The sequence below is a fragment of the Colobus angolensis genome, unplaced genomic scaffold (genome assembly GCF_000951035.1).
Source record: "Colobus angolensis palliatus isolate OR3802 unplaced genomic scaffold, Cang.pa_1.0 Scaffold266, whole genome shotgun sequence".
Lineage (NCBI taxonomy): Eukaryota > Metazoa > Chordata > Mammalia > Primates > Cercopithecidae > Colobus > Colobus angolensis.
In genome coordinates this window covers 3,327,689-3,348,714 of record NW_012115888.1, presented here as the reverse complement: position 1 = coordinate 3,348,714, position 21,026 = coordinate 3,327,689, and the positions used below count along the sequence as shown (strand labels likewise).

Below are 21,026 nucleotides of genomic sequence, written 5' to 3'. Positions count from 1 at the left end.
CACTGACAACAGAAAGCACAGTAATTAAGAGCAGTGTGACCTTGGGCTGTTATGCCCAGTATTCCTGAGCTGTAAAGCGGAAATAATAATTTTACCTACTGCTTAGGTGGGCTGTGATGATTAAATAAGGTATGATAATGTATGTAAAGTCCTTGCCCTTAAAACAACATTGACAGGAAAGCTCCACCACAAGGTGTTTAAGTGGAATCCAAGATTCAATCGTGCAACGTACGTGATGGTGTAACGGTGAGGTGTTCCAGGTGCTACTGCTGCGCAAACTTAGTGTTGTAAAACTATTTCATTATGCTAATGGACTCTATGGGTCAAGAATTTTGGAAGGCCTCATCTAGATAGTTCTTGCTCGGGTCTGTTCCAGGATTGCTGTGAGATGTTGGTAGGGACAGCAGTCATCTGAAGGCTCAACTGGGCTGGACATGCAAGATGGTGCCCTCAGATGCAGGCAATTGGTGCTAGATGTTGACTGAGACTTTAGCTGGGACATCGAACAGAGAGCCTACATGTGATCTCTCCATGTGGCCTGGGATCCCACATAGCATGACTCCCTGGCGTCATCAGATTTCTTACACTGATCGAGAGTCCAAGGAAGCCAACTGGGAGCTGAACTGTATTTCTGCTGCATTTAATTGGATATGAACAAGTAATAAAGACCAGCCCAACATCAAGGCGAGATAGACTCCACTTCTCCAGGGGAGGAATGTCAAAGAATTAGCTGGCATGATGTGAAGTTGCCATATGAGGTGAAGGAAAAATATTATTTTTCTGTCTGTATAGCCTCCAAAAGAAATTAATAAAAGCGACAATATCGAAAATATTGACCTGAGAAAGTCCTGAATGATCATGAAGGAAGCACTTCCTAACTGTCCCCAAACCCAACCCTGTATAAGAATTTAGCTCACTTCTATCCGGGCATGGTGGCTCATGCCTGTAATCCCAGCACTCTGAGGCAGGATCACCTGAGGTCAGGAGTTCGAGACCAGCCTGGCCAACATGATAAAACCCTGTCTCCACTAAAAATACAAAAATTAGCTGGGCATGATAGTGTGCGCCTGCAATCCCAGCTACTTGGGAGGCTGAGGCAGGAGAATCACTTGAACCCAGGAGGCAGAGGTTGCAATGAGCCAAGATTGTGCCATTGTACTCCAGCCTAGGCAACAGAGTGAGACTCCATCTAAAACAAAACAAAACAAAACAAAAAATTTAGCCCACTTCAGATTGAGAACATGGGCAAAGGGAAGATAAGAAACAGCAATTGCCAATTCCAGCTAAATTTGAATTATGCCAGATCATATTAGCATTATAATGAGTTTTTACTCTTTATCAGATTATAAGCTAGGTTACTGTAAGTAAAACATCACAACACAATGGCTTCAATTTACTTCACTAACAGTCCAGCCAGTTCCAGTTGGCAGAGCATCTCTGCTCCCTAATGTTCTTCCATACTATTGCTCTGTCATTTTCCCTGAGGTATAGTCCTTATCTGCATGGGTAACGCTGGTCCACCTCACTTCCAACTCAGGAGAGGAAAAACAGGCAGCAAGTAGAAAAGCTGCTTATCTCAGAGTTGTGAGGATCGTAGTCAAGTTCCATCCATTGCCTCTGTGCACAACCACGGGTCCAAATTCAGTCACATGACCAAGCCTTGCTGGAGATGGGGCTAGGAAACATAGTTGCTGCCTGATAAGCCACATGCATGAGGAGAGAACAGATTAGGAGAACAAGTGTGCCTCACAAACAATAAATAAATAAGTATTCTAAAATTTTAACTGTTTGCAGCATTAACAAGCTAATCAAGTCTTCTTAATCTCCATCCATTTCAGTGTCATAAATAACTAATATGCCAATTGCAAAAGAATCTGAATTAAATGACATGTATTCTTCAAAGCTCTTACTAACTTCTCTAGGACTGCCAGCAATTCTCTTGCAAAAATGACTGCACGTTGAAAGTTGGTAACACAGCTCTTACCTGAACTCCCACATATGAATTATTGTGAATTCCAAATTAATGACGTTCAATGAGATCTTAACAGAGTTTGGAAATGATAATCAAGGTGGAGGAAAACAGCTTAACAATGAAGACTCCACAAATAACCAAAATTGGGGCCAAATTTGATCACCTTCTAGGGAAGAAAAGGTGGTATTTTCTTTCATGTATTAATGTAAATGTAAGATTGTATGTATTTTTGGATTTAAAATGAGATTTTTGCACAGCTGCTGTAAATCTAATGGACTTGAGTACATTTTTATAGCCCCACCTTCTCCCCAAGTGTGCTCCTTAGGCTGGGAGGACGCCGAGGCCACTGCATAGGTATGCTGCAATATTAGGAATGCAGGACACTTTGGGAGGCCGAGGTGGACAGATCACTTGAGGTCAGGAGTTTAAGACCAGCCTGGCCAACACGGCAAAACCCTGTCTCTACTAAAAACACAAAAATTAGCCGGGCGTGGTGGCACATGCCTGTAGTCCCAGCTAATCAGGAGGCTGGGGCAGGAGAATCGCTTGAACCCAGAAGGTGGAGGTTGCAGTGAGCCGAGATTGTGCCACTGCACTCCAGCCTGGGTGACAGAGCGGGACTCTGTCTCAAAAAAAAAAAAAAAAAAAAAAAAAATGCAGAACAAGAAATCGTCATCTCTGGCTTCCTTTTTTGTCTCCTTAAAAAAGTTACTGAAATACTCTGAGTCTATTTCCTCATTTGTAAAACAGGAATACTACCTATACCCCACAGTGGAGAATCACAAAACGGCACTTTATACTCAGTAAAACACAAATGCCTACTACACAAAGCAGAAAGATTAAATCGACACTGTCCAGTCTGTAGACGGGCAGCAAAGCAGCTAGGGGTTTCTGTAACATGCGTGAAAGGGACAAGATTATGTTCTCTCACTTTACGTTCTCTCACTTTTGATCCCAGTCTTGATGTCTCAAGCTAAAGACTGACAAACACTTGCCGGCACCATCAGGTGCTGCGATGCCTCCCAGGAGGAAAGGCTCCACACAAGTTGCTGGCAGCCAGCTGCAGCAGCCAGCGCTGGCTTGGTACTCACAAAGAACCTTTTTTTTTTTTTGAGACGGAGTCTCGCTCTGTCGCCCAGGCTGGAGTGCAGTGGCCGGATCTCAGCTCACTGCAAGCTCCGCCTCCCGGGTTCACGCCATTCTCCTGCCTCAGCCTCCTGAGTAGCTGGGACTACAGGCGCCCGCCACCTCGCCCGGCTAGTTTTTTGTATTTTTAGTAGAGGCGGGGTTTCACCGTGTTAGCCAGGATGGTCTCCATCTCCTGACCTCGTGATCCGCCCGCCTCGGCCTCCCAAAGTGCTGGGATTACAGGCTTGAGCCACCGCGCCGGTGGAAGAACATTTAACATGACAACTCTGGCATCCACTGTAAGTTGAGATAACTGTTTCAAGGACAACAGGTGCTGTGGCAGGGCGCCCGGTGTATGTCAATACAGATTCCATTCTTTTCACCGCAAGGAAATGTGGAGAATAAAAATTTGAAGAAATAATGATGTCACGCCTGTATGAAAACATCTCAAGTACCCCATAAACATACACCTCCTGTGCACTCACAGATATTTTTAAAATTGGAGGAACAAAAGCACTATGTCAATACCACAGCGAGCGGAGAGAAATGTAAGAACAGAAGCATTCCCTAGGCTTTACGCTTGGATCTTTGTTTGGCAGGTTCTGCCCACACGCATGTGTTCATTTCTCCAATGTGATAGGCCTAAGATACCAGAAAAGGGACATGTAGCTGTGAAAACACCAAAACAGGGAGAACTGATAGTAAATGACTACGTGTGAATGGACCAGCAAACCCAACAAATCCCAATACAGAAAGCCGAGTGGGGAACAGGGTGCACCCAGAGAAAGAAAGATAAACATACCCCAAAGGGACAACAAGCAAATAAAATATCAAAGACATCTCCACACTTTCTTGTACCATCAAGAGGCTCCCCTAAAATAACAAGTCCATTTGTCATGTTTCATGTCTCGTTCACTTAACTATCAGGAGATAAGGTTTAAATCTCTTTTTGTTTGCTGTGCCTCCCTCTATCCTCCATCCTGCAAATAGAACTCTACTCCAGAAAAGCAAATAAATTGAATTTTACAAAATTACAGTGTGGACAGAAGTGAGATAATGAATTGTTCCACAAACCCAAAATCAGAACTAAGGCGTCTCCTGAAGCCTGGAAGAAGTAGCTAATTAAATAAATGAAGAGGCCAGGTGGTTCACGCCTGTAATTCCAGCACTTTGGGAGGCCGAGGCATGACAATTGCTTTAGCCCAGGAGTTCAAGACCAGCCTGGGCAACATAGTGAGACTCTCTCTCTGAAGAAAAAAAAAAATTAGCCAGGCATGGTGGCACAGACCTGTAGTCCTAGCTACTGGGGAGGCTGAGGCGGGAAGATCACTTTAGCCTGTGGGGTCGAGGCTGCAGTAAGCAGTGATCGTTCCACTGCATCCAGCCTGGGCAACAGAGCAAGACCTTGTCTCAAAAATGAAATATTTATTTAAATAGAGATAGTATTAGTATTTTACAAGTCAATAAACATGCTGTTCTCTTTGCCTCCCATGCCCCCACCAGGTAAAGGAGATGACAAATTAAAAGGTGACATAAATGTATACATTTATATACATTCATGTATATACGTGAGATATGCATTAACAGTGCTGGCTGGTATGGTGATGTGGAGTTGGAGGCAATCAAGGTGTCACCTCTAGAGAAAGTGGTAAGGACAGTGTGGTAGACACACACTATAGAATACAAGACAGCAGTCAGAAGCAATGAACTAGGCAGCAGTCAGAAGCAATGAACTAGATGTTGCTAGATGTGGAGTAAAAAAATGTTGAATGAAAAATGAAACTGAGAAGAACTATAGCACAATATCATGTACATTCGGCTAAGCATAAATTAAAAACATACCACATGCAAAGCACTACACCATTTTCTCAGGCTATAGATTTAAAGATGTGTCAAACACAACAGATTGGGTCCTTGTGTGGGGAGAATGGCAGAAAACAGGATGAAGGAGCAAAATTAATACCAAGGAGTCCTCATTGTTGGATAATAGGGAACCTGGACACTAATGGGATATAATTAATTCAACTCTGCATCCAAAGTTTAAAGAAAAAGACCTATGTCTAGCAAATGAGGTCTGGTTAATACACCGTGAGGGCAACCACATTCTCCTGGCATGCTTGAACCCACTACTCAGAATACTGCACTGACTAAATCTCACCATGCCTTACTCAGTGTGGCGTGTTCGCTCTGTAAAAGAGAACTTTAAACACTAACTGTGCCAGGGACTCAATGACTGTCTGGTCCTTTAGCAGATTTCTTGAACCCCAATAACCTGTGAGATAATAAAACCTCCATTTTACAGATTTAAAAAGCCAAGTCACTTTTCCAAGGTCACAAAGATAACTCAAATGGATTTGAACTTCATGTTTACCTTCATTTTCAATTTATCAGTGCCTTCCTCTAAGCCACCTAAACTGAGAATTTCTCCCGAGATTTGACCCTGTAGCCTTTCTAAAATGATACCTAAACATTTTACCTTTACTTTCGTCCCAGAGTAACTGCGCCACTGGAAACGGCATCAGAGTACATAGCAGTCACTCTGCACATTCACATTTAGAAGTAGAAAACCTTTACGGCAAGCTATGGATGTGCTTTTTAACTTAGCCTGGATTTAATGCAAGTGCCCAGAGATATTCACTACCTCCTGTGCCACGATACATTCCATGAGCGACATTCAACTTTGCCCCTACATAAGCCTTCAAGCCCCCTTACGTAGGTCCCAGTGCCATGACATGGTGAGTTACTCAGAAAGTTAAACTAAGTTTGGGGCACCCAAGTCATTCCCGATTCCTCACATTACTCTGACAACCATAAATCATTTAAAGCTGAGACGATGAAGCAACTGTCAGGCAGCAGTGCGAGTCCCAGGGTCCAGTAGACACAGGACTTACCTTGTGAAAACATAACCTTTCAACACTATTCAAAAATGACATCTGAAAACTCATATGATTCTAACTTTTATTATTAGGTCAGAACCAATGAAGTAGCAGCAAAAGGGTCTCTCCTATGATCTGGCTTTCACTGGTCCTCAGGGCAAGGAGGAAACTTGGGCAGGAGATGATCGCTCAATCCCAGCAGACTCTCAGAACCTCACTTGGACCCGAAAGTGCATCTGCTTGGTGGCATTGTTCTTCATTCCTGTCTTCAGCATCCATTTTGATTTCATCCTTTGGATATACTGCATGTCTCGCTCTCGCATAAGAGCCGCTCCTATGATTGGAAGGCGGTTAAGAAATTAGGCAAAGGTCTGTTATTTGTGATCAGAGAAAATCCAACCTTGGCAGAGAATTCAAAAGGTTAGTTTAGGGTAACTGGGTTCTTGTATTTAAAACAGAGTTGCTAACTTGGGGTCTCTAAGCTATGGGCCTCAGGAGTCTCTGTGAACCCCAGAATTGCATACCAGAACTTTTGTATATACACATTTCTCTGGGATTAGCATATTTAGTTTTCATCATCTGGAAGAGTCTATAAGCCCAAAAGGTGAAACCCCATTAATCAGAAAGGCAGAAGCCATAAATCAAGTCAGACAATACTTCCTGATAAGAGTAAGATAAAGTCAAGTCTCTGCCAGATTCAAGCGGCCACACAGCTCACAAGTAGCCACAGTGAAGGAAACCACATATAAATACAGTGGCATTTCAAATGGATTTTAGTTGCCTAGAGCTTCCCAGGCCATCAGAAGGCAGCCCTCCTCTTATCTTCTCCACAGTCCTCTAGTTGGATAGATGTTTTCCCTGAAGATCTAAGGATATAACCAGCTTCATCCAGCAGACACATCAGAATAGATGTAAAGAGTATCATATTGATGAGGTTTCAAAGCTCAACAATTGCAGTGGCATGCTTTACTCTTCTAACTTTTGCTAAATATTCTATGGGAAAATTACAAAAAAGGGGACTGATAGCTAACCTTGACTATGCGCATGCACTATATCACACATGTATGACATTCAACCCACTCAACTCTAAGAGGTAGGTCTTATTACTATCGTCTCTGTTTTATAAATGAGGAAACAGAAGCTTATGTTAATTAAACTACTCATGCTTATCATATAGGAACCTCTAAGTACATCACATAAGTCATGTTTGACTCCACAGCTCAAGCTATTAACCACTAGGATACTGATTCCTCTGCGTAACCTCCAGGATAATTTCAACCTTTGGGTGATTACTAAATAATTCTTTTTGTAACTATTATCTTCTGAAAAAGTTAATGGTATATAAAATTGCTGTGCCAGGAATATGAAATTTCTAAGTCACAGCACTTTGGGCTTATCGCCTTTAACATATCAAGTGGTAATGGAAGTCCCTGGAGCCAAGAGGTTAAGTTTCCCCCAGAGAGGATCCACAAGGACAACATAAATGGGAACAACTTTCCCCAGACCCCTGCTAGGAATACAAGTTCTTAGACTGGTCTGTAGTTGTAAAGATCAATGTACCTGTGCTGCCAGTCCATCCCAGGGCTCTGTACTGCTGAAGTACTCGGCCCACGGCCTTCCGATTTTTGGCAACTGCCACAGCTCTGGACAAGCCAAATCGCTGTTTGTAGTATCTCATCAAGGAGCGATGACCCACTCTGGCACCTGTTTTTCAGAAGAGCAATACTGAAACACTGAGTTGGATAGTTTTTTCAAGGCAGAGCTATAAAGCAAGGACTTTCCAAATCAGATCTTTTAGTATATCTAGATGGAAAATCGATGTACCAGAAGAAACAGTTGTTCTACCTACTAAAGAAAGATGAAGCAGCATGTAAAATAAAAATGAAAAAGTGAAAGAAAGAAAGCATGCAAGAAAAAGAAAACCAAATAATAGATTTTTTAAAAAGAGAATGGCAAGTCACTGTTAAGTGAAAAACTTAGCATTGTGTACTTACTTGCATACAATCCCCAAAAATACACCTAGAAACCCCTACTACTACAGATAATAGGGCCCTAGGAGATAAGAGATTTTTAGCATTTTATATATATAAATAAATAAAAATTATACATATATATGGGAAGAAGATTAAGCACAGAGAGCAGTTCTGATGTTTGGGTCTACAAGCCACAGTTAGGATCTAAAATACAAATCAATCCACCTTTCCTTTGCTTAAATTCTCTATTGTAGTGATTCTCCAATGGGGATTTTACCCAGCAAGGGACATTTGGCACTGATTGAAGACATTTTTGGTTGTTACAGCTAGAGGTTACTACTGGCACCTAGAGGGCAGTAGCCAGAGATGCTATTAAACATCTTCAAATGCACAGGACAGTCCCCATAACAAAAAACTATCTAGTCCAAAATGTCAATAGTGCCAAGGCTGAGTAACCCTGACCTACTGCTTCCTAAATGATGGAAATCACCTGGTGAATTTGAATTTTAAAAGATGATTAAGCTGAATGCTGTCTATAGCTTTTGCTTACTTAGTAGGATCTGGTAAAACTATGTGAGTCAATCATGCTTTCAGAAATGAATTTCTAAATTTAATTTTCAAAGTATGCTCATGTCATTACAACATATGATTGTATATCTCATTATCTCATAGGCCCACTAACTTGTAACAGAGTGAGAAAAAAGAAAACAGACTCTGCATATTTCAAATAAAAAAACTATGGGACAAAGGTATTGGCCACCAGTTGGAAATTCTGTAGCTGGAATAATAAAAACCTGAGGTAAGTAAAGATATCTACTGGAAGAACAATTCAAGGTTCCTATTTAAGAGTGAGGCACATCTGATATATTAATCTAGGGGGTGGCAAACTGCAGCCAGAGAACCAAATCTTGCCAATCACCTGTTTTAGTTTGTTTTACTGCCACACAGCCGTGCTCAACTGTGTAGGTATCATCTCTCGCTGCTTTGGTGCTTGCTACAACAGCAGAGGTGGGAAGCTGCTGCAGAGACAGAATGGCACACAAAGCCTTAACGATCACCTCTGGCCCTTTTTAGGGAAAATGTCCCAACCCCTGTGTCATACGTTCAGGGGAGATGACCTGAAGGGGGCTGGGTTTAGAGATGACTAATTCCAGGCTCCCTTATAGCAGTGCCTCTCCAAAGGTGGTCCCTAGGCCAGTGTCATCAGCATTACCTGAAAGCTTACTAAATACACGCTATCCTTTCACAAGAATATTAATTAGGACCAAAGCAATCAAATATCTTCTCAGACAGACATAACCATGCAGATATTTAACAACAGCATATACATAAGGCACGATAAAAGCCATTTCCACTGAAAATGAATAAAGGATATTTGGCTAGGTAGAACCCTGTGTACAGTTTCCAGGAAAGGTTTATATTTACTTATGTAAAGCCATTGCTTTCAGAATCTTTTGTGTAAAAAGACCATGAACCAGATACTATAAATATTGTGGAAGTCTGTATTTGCTTTTAGGATCCAGACTTTTAATTTGCATAAGAAAATTATTTTGGTTGTTTTAAGTCCCTATACCTGCCAAAACAACTGGAAAATAATTTGTTTGCTACACAGATATGCAAAAGTAGTTACTTTCAGTTGCTTGTTTTGTTATCATACTCAAGAGATGACAAAAAGAACCTTTCGATTCAAAGACATGGTCTTTGGATACCAGTGTGGATAAAAACATTTTCCCTGAACCTGAATGTTTTGACAGCGTAACAGTTAACAAAGCTCTTAGACCACAAGAAATCAGTGAGATGTAGTTGACAGATACAACCACAAGCTTAAATGGAGGGTGTACAGGAAATTCCAGCATTGTTTGCTGTGATGTTCTATTTATAACGTTAGGTCTGGACACTCCAGGTTTGCAAGGTGATAATGTTGGTCATTAATACATAAGAATTCAATATATTTATATTCTTTTTTTTTTTTTTTTTTTTTTTTGAGACGGAGTCTCAGTCTGTCTCCCGGGCTGGAGTGCAGTGGCCGGATCTCAGCTCACTGCAAGCTCCGCCTCCCGGGTTCACGCCATTCTCCTGCCTCAGCCTCCCGAGTAGCTGGGACTACAGGCGCCCGCCACCTCGCCCGGCTAGTTTTTTGTAGTTTTTAGTAGAGACGGGGTTTCACCATCTTAGCCAGTCTCGATCTCCTGACCTCGTGATCCGCCCGTCTCGGCCTCCCAAAGTGCTGGGATTACAGGCTTGAGCCACCGCGCCTGGCCAATATATTTATATTCTTAAGCAACATGTGGAAATACATCCTACAGAAGGTTGGCCTTTTAAAGCGTCCTTGAAATGGCCTCATTACTCAATGCCAAGGTTTCCAACAGTTGCTAAGAAGGGACTGAAAACAGCATTCAGAGCTACCCCTGCCCTATGCCAATGACAGTAACCACCTGATATTAGCACGAAGTATGACGGGCTAAGGACAGCTACACTCGAAGGCCCTCATCAAGGAAAAATATTTTCTAGAACACAGTGTGACTGCCCAATAAATAACCAATCCCTTGGTTAAGTCATGGTGAAGCATGCAACCTGTCCATCTAGCTTTTGACACAGCAGTAACCACTTACAGACTGTCCACTCCTTTTTTTCTTTTTTTGTTTTTTGGAGACAGGGTATTGTTCTGTCACCCAGGCTGCAGTGCAGTAGCGTGATCATGACTCACTGCAGCCTTGACTCTTGACTTTCTGGGCTCAAGTGATCCTCCTGCCTTAGCTGAGACTATAGGCACACACCATCACACCAGGCTAATGTTCATTCCTTCTTAACAAACAGCCTTACAATTTCTGACATCCAACTGAATGGGCCTTTCATACCAACTTACTCCATAAGAGCTGAAGAGCAACGAAGGAAACCCCAAAAAAAAACGTTCAAGACCACAATCTTCAAAATAAATGCTCACAGTGCCCTCTAGTGGCTACTTTTTGTCATTGGCTTTGAGATAGCCTGCTTGATTTTATTGAAGTCCAATCTGAGCAACTAGATTTAGTGTCCCAGCAGCAGGGGAGAAACTCTTGTTACTCAGTAAACGGACAGGAGATGAGTTCAGGAAGGCTTCCCAGAGGGTTGAATCTAAATAAGATCAATCTTACAAGAAAAGTAGGAATAACAGGCACCACACATGCAAATGCCCAGAGGAAGAAAACTCTATGTGGGTGGATAGAGGAATAGCACTACACACCTGAGGGACCAGTAGCGAGAGAAACTCAAAGTTACCCTAAAGGCAATGGCTCCCAGGGGAGGAACTACAGAGGGTAAAGAAAATCTACTGGTGTTTTAGAAAGAATGTTTTGGTGGTCATGTGGAAACCAGGTAAGAGATAACCAGACAGGACGAATGGTGACACAGACAAATGAATACAAAAAAATACTCAAAAGACATTTAGGAGTTACCAAGCCATCTGGATATGGGAGAGGAAGATCTCTCTAAGATCTTTCTAAGGCCAGCGAAAGCCAAAAATGGGCTTGGCTTTGGCAGTCAAAATGGGTATCTTTTTAGATACCTTAAAAAACTCAATCACCCAGGACAAAGCTGAGGATTCTTTATTTTTTATAAGTTTCAAAAATTTAAAGTCTAGATGAAAACTTCTCTGAAACATCCTAGATTTCTTAAATAGATATGCTCATGTTATGCTAAGTTTTGTGATATGTTGCGTTAAAGTAGATGCCAAATGAAGCAAACACTACGGTGATCCTACTACACGGTAGACACTGCCGTACTAGGATTGTCTTATTCGATGTATTTAAGGTCTATGGTTATCTGATTCCACCGTTTAAGAAGCAGAAGCTAAGGAGACAACAAGGTAAACATATAGTTCTGGAAAATAAGTTATTGAACATATTTCTGATGTTCTCTATGGGTACTGTCACCAGAGAAAGACTAGAAAAGGTTCTCTGGGATTTATGTTTTACCATTGTGTACTAGATAGGCCACGATAATATATTGCATTATAACCTTCTTATCACCGTAGAAAGAACTGTCATCTTCAAAATAGGTTCTGCCTGACCTTTCTTCCTATTGCCACACTCTAAAGCTGCTCTTGGCCTTACAAGGTTATCATTCTGAGCTACAGATAGCCACCTGTACCTAAGCAGTGACATTCTGTGTGGAAAGCATAAGACAAGGCTGCTTCATTGCAGACCTCTCCACCAGCAGGGTGTATTGTTCCTGCCTGCACCATTACTGCAAATCTCCCGAAGTAGTATACAGATATTGGAAAAAGGCTTTACTGATTAGGTATGTGATCCTGGTAAGTTACTCAGCCTCTTTAAGCTTCATATGCAAAATGAAGATGCTGGAATCTAACTCAATGTTGGCCTATAAAGACAAATACATCTGCCTGAATGTGCGAACTGCTCAGTAAATACCAGATATTAAGATCTTATTATCATCTCTACCTTTCCATCCCCTTTCATTTCTCAAACATGTCTTCTGTAGCTTCTCCTATTCTTATCAGTTAATCATGATTCTTTCTTCCTACACAATAAACAACCATGTATGCTTCTCACATTCATGGTTATTCTTCATCTTTTCACACCTCATGGTGGATAAATTTCCACCATGAGTCAGATACACCCACACCAAACTACCATTTGGAAGTCTGAGCAACAAAAGGAAACAGGAATCAGTTCAAAGAATAACAGTAAAGTTACAATTAACAAGAGAAACCTAGACAGGACCAAAAAAAATAGATAAAGACAGAATAGGAAAAGTCTACATCTAAAAAAAAAAGAAAAGAAAAGAAATGCCTGATCAAACATTCTGAGTCATAACCCAGAAATGAACAAAAACACTGATCAAATTTAAACAAAACAGCCAACTTAGAGCTGAGCAGCAACCTTCAAGGTTTACACTGTACGTGAGAACCCAAACATATACTTTAAGCTTTATGGTCTATTTCCCTCAGTATGAAAGGTAATTGATGGAGATATGCTTCTCCTTCAGTCCCACTGGCATTAAGCTATTTATTTTTGACAAATGCACTTACCAGAAGGCAGAATCAATTCCATGGTTTCATCATCATATTCCAAGTTCTTTTCTGAGGGCAACTCCTCAGTCTCACTGGGGTCCTCCCCCTCCTTGTGATCTGGGTAGCTACTCCTGCAACAGAGAAGTTGCACTAATAAATAGACTGATACCTCAAATGGAACTAAAAGACATAAACTTTATTTGCAAATGTGGCAAACTTCCTAAGCTACCTAAAAGGGAGAGGGGAGGAAGCAACTGTAGGAACTACCAGCTAAAAGGTTTTGGGAGAAAACAACTCATTCGCCTTTTGTCTGTAGTAGAAGTGAGCAAATGACCTATAACAGAATTCTATTTGTTTTTCCCTAGAAAAGCTACCTAACAGAGAAGAAAAGAAGGAGAACGTACAGCTGGACATGCAGCTATACTCAATTTAACCATTATAAAAACAAGTTATAGCACAGTGCTGTCCAACAGAACTCTGTGACGACAGAAAATGTTCTATCAATATGTCTTTGTGTCTGATACAGTAACTGCAGTCACATGAGCTTTTCATCACTGAACTTTGAAACGCAGGTAGTCTGACTGAAGAACTGAATGTTTAAATTTTTAACTAAACTTTCCATTTATTTAAATAGCTATATGGGTATACCTAGTAATTACTATTTGGACAGTGCAGGTCCAGAAGAATCTCCATATTCCTAAAATGTTGACAAATGCTATTCATAGATACATATGAAAAATAATAGGAAAAGTGTACATTAACTTATTAACAGTAAACCACACAACCTAATAAGAAAATAGACAAATACTCGATCAGATACCTCACAAAAAGATATCCAAATGGCCAATGAATACATAAAAAGGCTCTTGATTGCACTAATCATCATCAGGGAGATGCAAATTAAAGCCACTACACACCCACTGAAGTTGCTAAAATGAAAAACTCTCCCTCACTACAAGTGGAAGTATAGAAAACCACTTTGGAAAACAATTTGACAGTATTTTCTAAAATTGAACATATGTATATCCTCTGGCCCAACTCCTACATACACAAACAAAAGATAACCTATAAACATTTGCCAAAGACACACTAGAATGATGTGGCAGCATTGCTTGTAATAGCCCCAAACTAGAAACCACTCAAATGTGTATCAGCCTTAGACTAGATGTTGTGGAGCACTGAACAGAACACTCTGTAACAATAAGAACTCTCTCCAACTATATAAAATAGTATGGATGGGTCTCCCAAACAGAAAGTTGAGCAAAAGAAGTCAGACCCAAGAGTATATTCTTTGTGATTCCATTTACATATAAAGTACAAAAACAGGCAAAATCAATCTATGCAGCTATAAGTCAGAATAGTAGCTACTCCTGGAGAAAGGAGGGGTAGTGTCTGGAAGGACACACAAGGGAAATGTCAGGGGATTATTAACATGCTGTTTGTTGATCTAGGTACTAGTTATATTTAAAATTTCACTAAACGTGGTATCACAAGTACGGTCATCCCTTGGTATCCATGGTGGATTGGTTCCAGGACCTCCCTAGGATACTAAAATTTGCAGATGTTCGAGTCCCTGATATAAAATGCTATAACATTTGCATATAACCTAAATCACTGCATACTTTAAATCATCTCTATATTACTTATAATACCTAAAACATTGTAAATGCTATGTAAATAGTTGTTACACAGTACTGTTTAGGGAATAACAACAAGGAAAATAAGTCTGTGGATGTCAGTACGGACAGAATTTTTTTGAACACTCTAGTTTGGATGCACAGATGGAGAACCTATGACTGCAGAGGGCCAGTTGTATACATATACGTACTTTTCTGTAAGTTTATTCTTCAATAAAAAGTTTCAGGTCCAAAAGAAGTAAACAAGTTACCTTGTGAAGGGGAGTGAAATTACAGGTAATTTGTCATTTTTTAGCTGAGTGAATCCACATAAAATGCTTATTAGAACAGTGTCTGGCAGGTAAGCACTCCATAAACACCAGTTTTGTATGTAAAAGCTTTCTATTTTCCAAGTTTTCTTTACTAAGCATTATCACCTTTTTCCCCCCCCCTCCCCAGAGACAGGGTCTCACCATGTCACCGAGGCTGACCTGAAACTCCTGGCTTCTGGTGATCCTCTTACCTCAGCCTCCTGAGCAGCTGGGACTACAGGCTCATGCCACTACAGTTGGCTAACTTTTATTTTTTTAAGGAAAACAAATCATTTAATATTCATTTTTAGGAAGAAAGGCTCACATAATTTCTCATTTCTAGGCACCAACAGAATAAAACCGTAAATGGAATGAAAAATACATCATTTGGACTAAGGGAGAACCAGTTCCATCAGTTACATATTTTAATTCAAACTAATGGTTTAAGCAACACCCAGTAAAGAACAACAATAACAACAACAAAAGGCTAGGGCTTGAAGCTTAGAGTCTAGAAGGAGGAGACAATAAACAAATAATATACAATACACACAATGGCAGTAGGGGATATAAGGAAAAATAAAACAGGATCAAAAGGATTGGGTAGTTGTTATTTTATGGAAGGTGGTCAAAAAAGGCCACACTGAGAAGGTGAAATTTATGTCAATGCCTGCAAGAAGTGAGGGACAAGCCAAGTGAATATCTGAGCGAATACTATAAACAAATACAGCAGCAAATGCAAAGGTCCTGAGAAACACACTTGATGCATTAGACAAAGAGTCAGGAATTCAGAGAGCACCTAATACAACACAACAGAACCACAGAGGCTCCAGATCATGCGCAGGGCCTTGCAGGACATTATACTTTGGCTTTTACTCTGAGTAAGATAGGTAGTCTTTGAAAGAATCTGAGCAGAGTTTGACCTCACTTAGTGTTTTAAAAGAATCCCCCTTGTTACAGTTTTGAGAATAGAACGTGGCGGGTAGTAAGAATGTAAGCAGGAGGCTATTGTAGGAAGTCAGGCAAAAGATGATGGTGCCCTGGACCTGGGTAGGAGCAGCAGAAGTAGTGAGAAGCAGTCAGCCTCTGAAGATAGATAGTGCAAAAGTAGTTAAAGCAGGATTTGGTGATGGATTCTAAAGTAAACATGAAAGAAAACAGAAGAATAAAGGAAGACTACATGGCATTTAGCTTAAGTAACTAGGAGGACAGAGATGCCATTTACTTACAGGGAGCAGACTAGGATGCATAGCAGGAGTTGATTTTGGACAAGTTAACGATCCCTTTTAGACACAAGTAGAAATATGAAGGAGGTAGCTGGATATCTTCAGTCTATAGCTAAGGGGAAGGCTATACTAGAGATATAAATGTGGGGGTCACGGGCCTGCAGAAGATACTGAAATCTGTGAAACTGGGTAGGATCCTGAATATAACCACAGGATGACAGACCGAGTGCTGGGCATTCCAAGCCTACTGCTGATGGCAGCCGCTTGACTCTATCCATGGTATTTGCTTTGACCACTCTGATGACAACATCAGTCAAAAGGTTATAAACATTGGTGTCTAAAAGGAAACTTGAGAGGGATAAATACTGAAAGAGGATGCTTCCCACTACCAGCAGAATTCATTGTCTTCTCTACTGCCATAGCCTCTAATCCTCCCCTCTACCTCCTCCCAGTCATGTCCATCAACTGCAAGTCTCCAGCTGCAAAATGAGAAATCAGGAAGAAAATGCAAAAGCAAGACTTAAAAGACTGAGACTTTTCTGAACATTGTATCACTTGGACTATGCATGCCTGGCATGGTAATTATACACATCTGCTTATCTCCTGTACTAGCTCACAGGAATTTTGACAACTAGTTGTTCACAAGTACTTAACATACATTTGCTAAATGACATACAAATTATTCAAGATTCTAGTTAGGGCCAGGCATGGTATCTCACACGTATAATCCCAGGCTAAGGCGGGTAGATCACTTGGGCCCAGGAATTCAAGAGCAGCCTGGGTAACATGGCGAAACCCCATCTCTACAAAAAATACAAAAATTAGCAGGGCATAGTGGTGCACACTAGCTGCTGGGGAGGCTGTGGTGGGAGGATCACCTGAGCCTAGGGCAGCTAAGGCCGCAGTAGACCATGATCATGCCACTGTCCTACAGCGTGGGTGCCAGAAAAAAATCTTTCTCAGAAAAAAAAAAAAAAAGATTCTAGTTAGGGGTGAACCACCAATGGGATAATCTCACCATCAGATGCCTGGTTTGGGCCTGGTTTAGCAACTGTCTCAACTCCTTCAGGAGAAAGCTGGTGATCAAGGACTCTCCAGGAACCCAATATGTGAAACCTAATTTCTGTACCTCTGTTCAAGGAGCAAAACTGAACTCCTGATGATTTAACCAGAACAAAAACAAAAACAAGTCAAACCTCAGTTTGGGTCTAAGGTCTTCTCTTTACTAGATGTGTTAAACTCTGTGAAACTGAGTTTCTCAACTAAAAGAAAGAACTACCTAATACAGAGGTGTTATAAGTGTTATTAAGGATACGTTGTACAGTGCCAAACACATATCCAGCACTGGCACACATAATATCAATGCAAAGCAAATATAACTTCACTTCACTTCATATTACAAATTATGCTTACCTAAAATCATAGAAGTCTGCAAATTCCAAAGCAGCATCGCCATCTGTGAAGAGTTTACAGTGGCTTTTGTCATTCATATGTGCCTGTACAGCTTCTGTGGAGTAGAAGGACTTTCCTTTCTCATTGCACCACAAGCAAATCTTTCCAACACCAACTTTCTCTCCTAGAAAAATAATTTAAGGAAAAAATATGAAAAAAGCTTTTTGCAACCAATTAAATCTCACTATTTGCCACAACTCAAAAATCACTCACAAAATAAGCAGCAATTATATCAAAGATTGATGAAAAACGCAAAACTAATGTTCCCTTGAGACCAGTCCCCCAATAATGTGATTATTTCCTCATTAAAAGAAAAACTATTGTACTTACCCAAGTATTTAATCAGTCCCTTAATATCTGAAAGATATTCTATATCAGGAATAAAGAAACTGTGGACTTTGGTCATATGAGCCACATTCTTCATGAGCGAGCTGGAATGATGGGAACAAAATAAGCAGTCCCTAATAGGGATGGCACCAAGGGGTGGGCCTTCCTCAGCCTCTTCCTCCTCTGCATCCTGCTCCACGGCATCGTCCATTGCTTCAGTATCCTCACATTCCAATTCTTCATCAGAATCAATATCTTCCCAATCTGCAAGCCAGAATTTTGAAATACTAAGTTTAAGAAAATAGCAAGCAAAGATATCACAAAAATTCACATGAGGTGATACAGTCCTATATTTGAAAAAACAGCTGTACCCCCAACTCCCAAGGACAACTCCTCTTTCAAGATCTCAATTTTAGCTATTTGTTTACCAGACTCCTCTGAATGGCTGTGAAATTCCTTAGTCTTTCTTTTCCAGGAAATAGGAGTCTTCTGTTTGTTTCTTTCCTATGCCTTACAGCACCTAGCTCAGTGCTGAACATAGTTAGGGAGTCTCCTATCTGGGTGAACATATATATATATTTGTGTGTGTGTGTGTGTGTGTGTGTGAAACGGAGTCTCGCTCTGTCGCCCAGGCTGTAGTGTAGTGGCTGCATCTCGGCTCACTGCAAGCTCCGCCTCCTGGGTTCACGCCATTCTCCTGCCTCAGCCTCAGGAGTAACTGGCACTACAGGCGCCCACCACCGCGCCCGGCTAATTTTTTGTATTTTTAGTAGACATGGTGTTTCACCATAGCTTGATCTCCTGACCTCGTGATCCGTCTGCCTCGGCCTCCCAAAATGCTGGGATTACAGGCGTGAGCTCTGGCTGCATATTTTTATAAACTGCTAAAACAATGCCTCTATCTACTGTTTCACAAAAGTACTATGGGGTGTGTGTATGTGCTGGTGGGGTGCTCTATGTACGGCTATGGTTTGAATGCATGTTTCCCTCCCAAAATTCAAATACTGAAATTTAATCATCAATGAAATGGCATTAAGAGGTGGGGCCTTTAGAAGGTGATTAACTTAGGCGAGCACTAATCCCGAATGAATGGATTAGTGCCAGGGAACTAGCCCGTTTTTGCCTTCTGCTTCTTCCACATGATACCATGAGAAAACTTCATCTATGGACAGGCCCTCACCAGACACTGACTCTGCCAGCACCTTGATTTTGGACTTCCCAATTTCCAGAACTATGGGAAAATACATTGATGTTATTCATAAATGACCCAGTCTCTGGTACTTCGTTATAGCAGAGCGAACAGACTAAGACATGAACACCTACACCAGCACTGTTAATAGGATGTGGGATGAGGGAAGGAAGGAATAAATAACTCATAAAGTCAAAAAGTTGAGGCTGCTGGCTGCAGCTCCACATTTCTGGCTGAGTTGATTTTGATCCCCTCATTCTGTTTTACTCAACTAAAGTAAGTGCAAAACCATCGTAAGTGGAAACCCCCTAGAATAGCAAATAACACGGCGGCTGGTATGACGATAGCATGTCCTCCTGTGCATATGTTAAAAGTTTCCTCATCCAAAACAGAGAAGGCGTCAATTCATTCTCCAAATATGTATTAGGCACTTCTTTTTCCAGACAAGGTTTTAGGCCTTCCAGAATGAATTCAGTAAACTAAACAGCCAAACCTGCTGGCCAGATAAGGCACTTCAGAAAGCCTCTAAACCACCTTCCCTCATCATTTTTACTTCAAAGCTCTCAAACACACATACACACACAGGCATCTCGAATATAAATCTGAAAACTTAAGGGGGGCCAAGTTCCTCTTTCCCCTCCCCGCCCAGACAGGGCCATCACCGTCTCCATCCAGGTCCTCTTCCTCCTCCTCACTGTCCTCCTCCTGCTGCTTTGCCAACTTCTTCGCCTGCTGTTCAAACCACTGGAGCCGGGGTGGTTTCTCGCTCGGGTCTCGGTCGTGGGTCCCACGGCCACCAGTCCCCACGGCTACGGCACTCCTGGCCTCCTCTGCAGGCGCTGGGGGCGCCTTCTTGGGAGACATGGACGGCTGGGCCTTGATGGCCTGCTGGATGGCCGCGTTCATGGCATCCTTGTCTACACTGTCCACGCCCAGTCCTTTCTCCAAGTTCTTTTCATTCATCATCTCCACTTTCCGATTCACGGCCTGCACGGCCTTCTTCTCCAGCTCAACGTGCCGCCGGGACTTGAGGTGGTTCTCGTAGGCGTTAAAAGAGGCAAACTTCTTACTGCAAACGGTACAGTAGGTGGCCGAGCCCTTGCTCTCCTCCTCCGCTACGGCCCGCTGCGCCCGCACTCGCTCCTGGAAGCCCTCGGCGGTCACTGGGGCCATGCTGGCCACCTTACGCCGCAGGTTGTAGCGGTGCCAGTCCGTCTTATAGTGGGCCCGCTGCATGTCCGCGTCGCGGAACGCCACCCGGCAAGTTATGCAAGTGTACGTCGCCATTGCCAGGCGAGAAATAAGAGCCGACCACGCCAAACTCCTGGTGATCAGCGCCCTGGCCCCACACGACCCTCAGACCTTAACCTGCCTCAGCGGCCTGGAAGACCAACTCGACACGCCGACTTCCTGATTGTCACTGAGGAAGCTTCCGGCACACGTCGGAAGTTATTCACAACTGGACAGGAAACCCGCCTCCCAGGCTGTGGCCACGCCCCCGCCGCCGTGAGATCCGGGAAGCCTAGGGAACTCAGTGACTGAACCGGATCTGCGTCCCCTCAGTCAGCCCGAGGTGGGTGTTGCTTGAGGGAGGTCGCGCCCTCCTAGTTACCTTCCCTGGTGGTTGTGCCACTCAGTGTGACGCGGTCAAGTAGACAACTACGCGAGAATGGGGGAGTGGGGCGCCCGAGGCTGCTCCCCGGCCCTGGGAAGCCCCCGATTAATGAATGGTCGGGTCAGCGACGCGAGGGTCGGGGTTTCTCTAAGGACCGCGCGCTGCACCCGCGGAGCCGGGTTAATGGATGTCGCGAAGGGCAGGGCTGCCCCTTAACCCTCGGGGCCGACCTCTGAGCCCTCGCCGGCGGCTGGACCGCTTACCCGTGAAACCTCCGGCCCGGCCTTTCTGAGGCGGCCCTTCGGGCGGAGGACACCGGCGAAACTTGAGTGT

General features: G+C 42.5%; 1 protein-coding gene across 2 annotated transcripts; it reads right to left on the bottom strand.

The window, feature by feature from the left end:
• Positions 1 to 1,017: 1,017 nt before the first annotated feature.
• ZNF622 (zinc finger protein 622) lies at positions 1,018 to 20,660 on the bottom strand. Of its 2 annotated transcripts, XR_001002360.1 has the most exons (8): positions 19,741 to 20,660; positions 17,893 to 18,153; positions 17,524 to 17,686; positions 12,979 to 13,091; positions 7,537 to 7,680; positions 6,136 to 6,310; positions 3,342 to 3,344; positions 1,018 to 1,028 (listed from the first exon to the last, which is right to left on the bottom strand). XR_001002360.1 is itself a non-coding variant. In XM_011947453.1 (6 exons), the coding sequence occupies exons 1-6, from the start codon at positions 20,363 to 20,365 to the stop codon at positions 6,183 to 6,185; spliced, it is 1,434 nt and encodes a 477-aa protein (XP_011802843.1). In that variant the 5' UTR covers positions 20,366 to 20,660; the 3' UTR covers positions 6,045 to 6,182. The 2 variants fall into 2 exon arrangements, 1 of the variants encoding a protein (XP_011802843.1); XM_011947453.1 differs by lacking the exons at positions 1,018 to 1,028; positions 3,342 to 3,344 and having other exon boundaries at positions 6,045 to 6,310.
• Between the last annotated feature and the right edge of the window lie 366 nt (positions 20,661 to 21,026).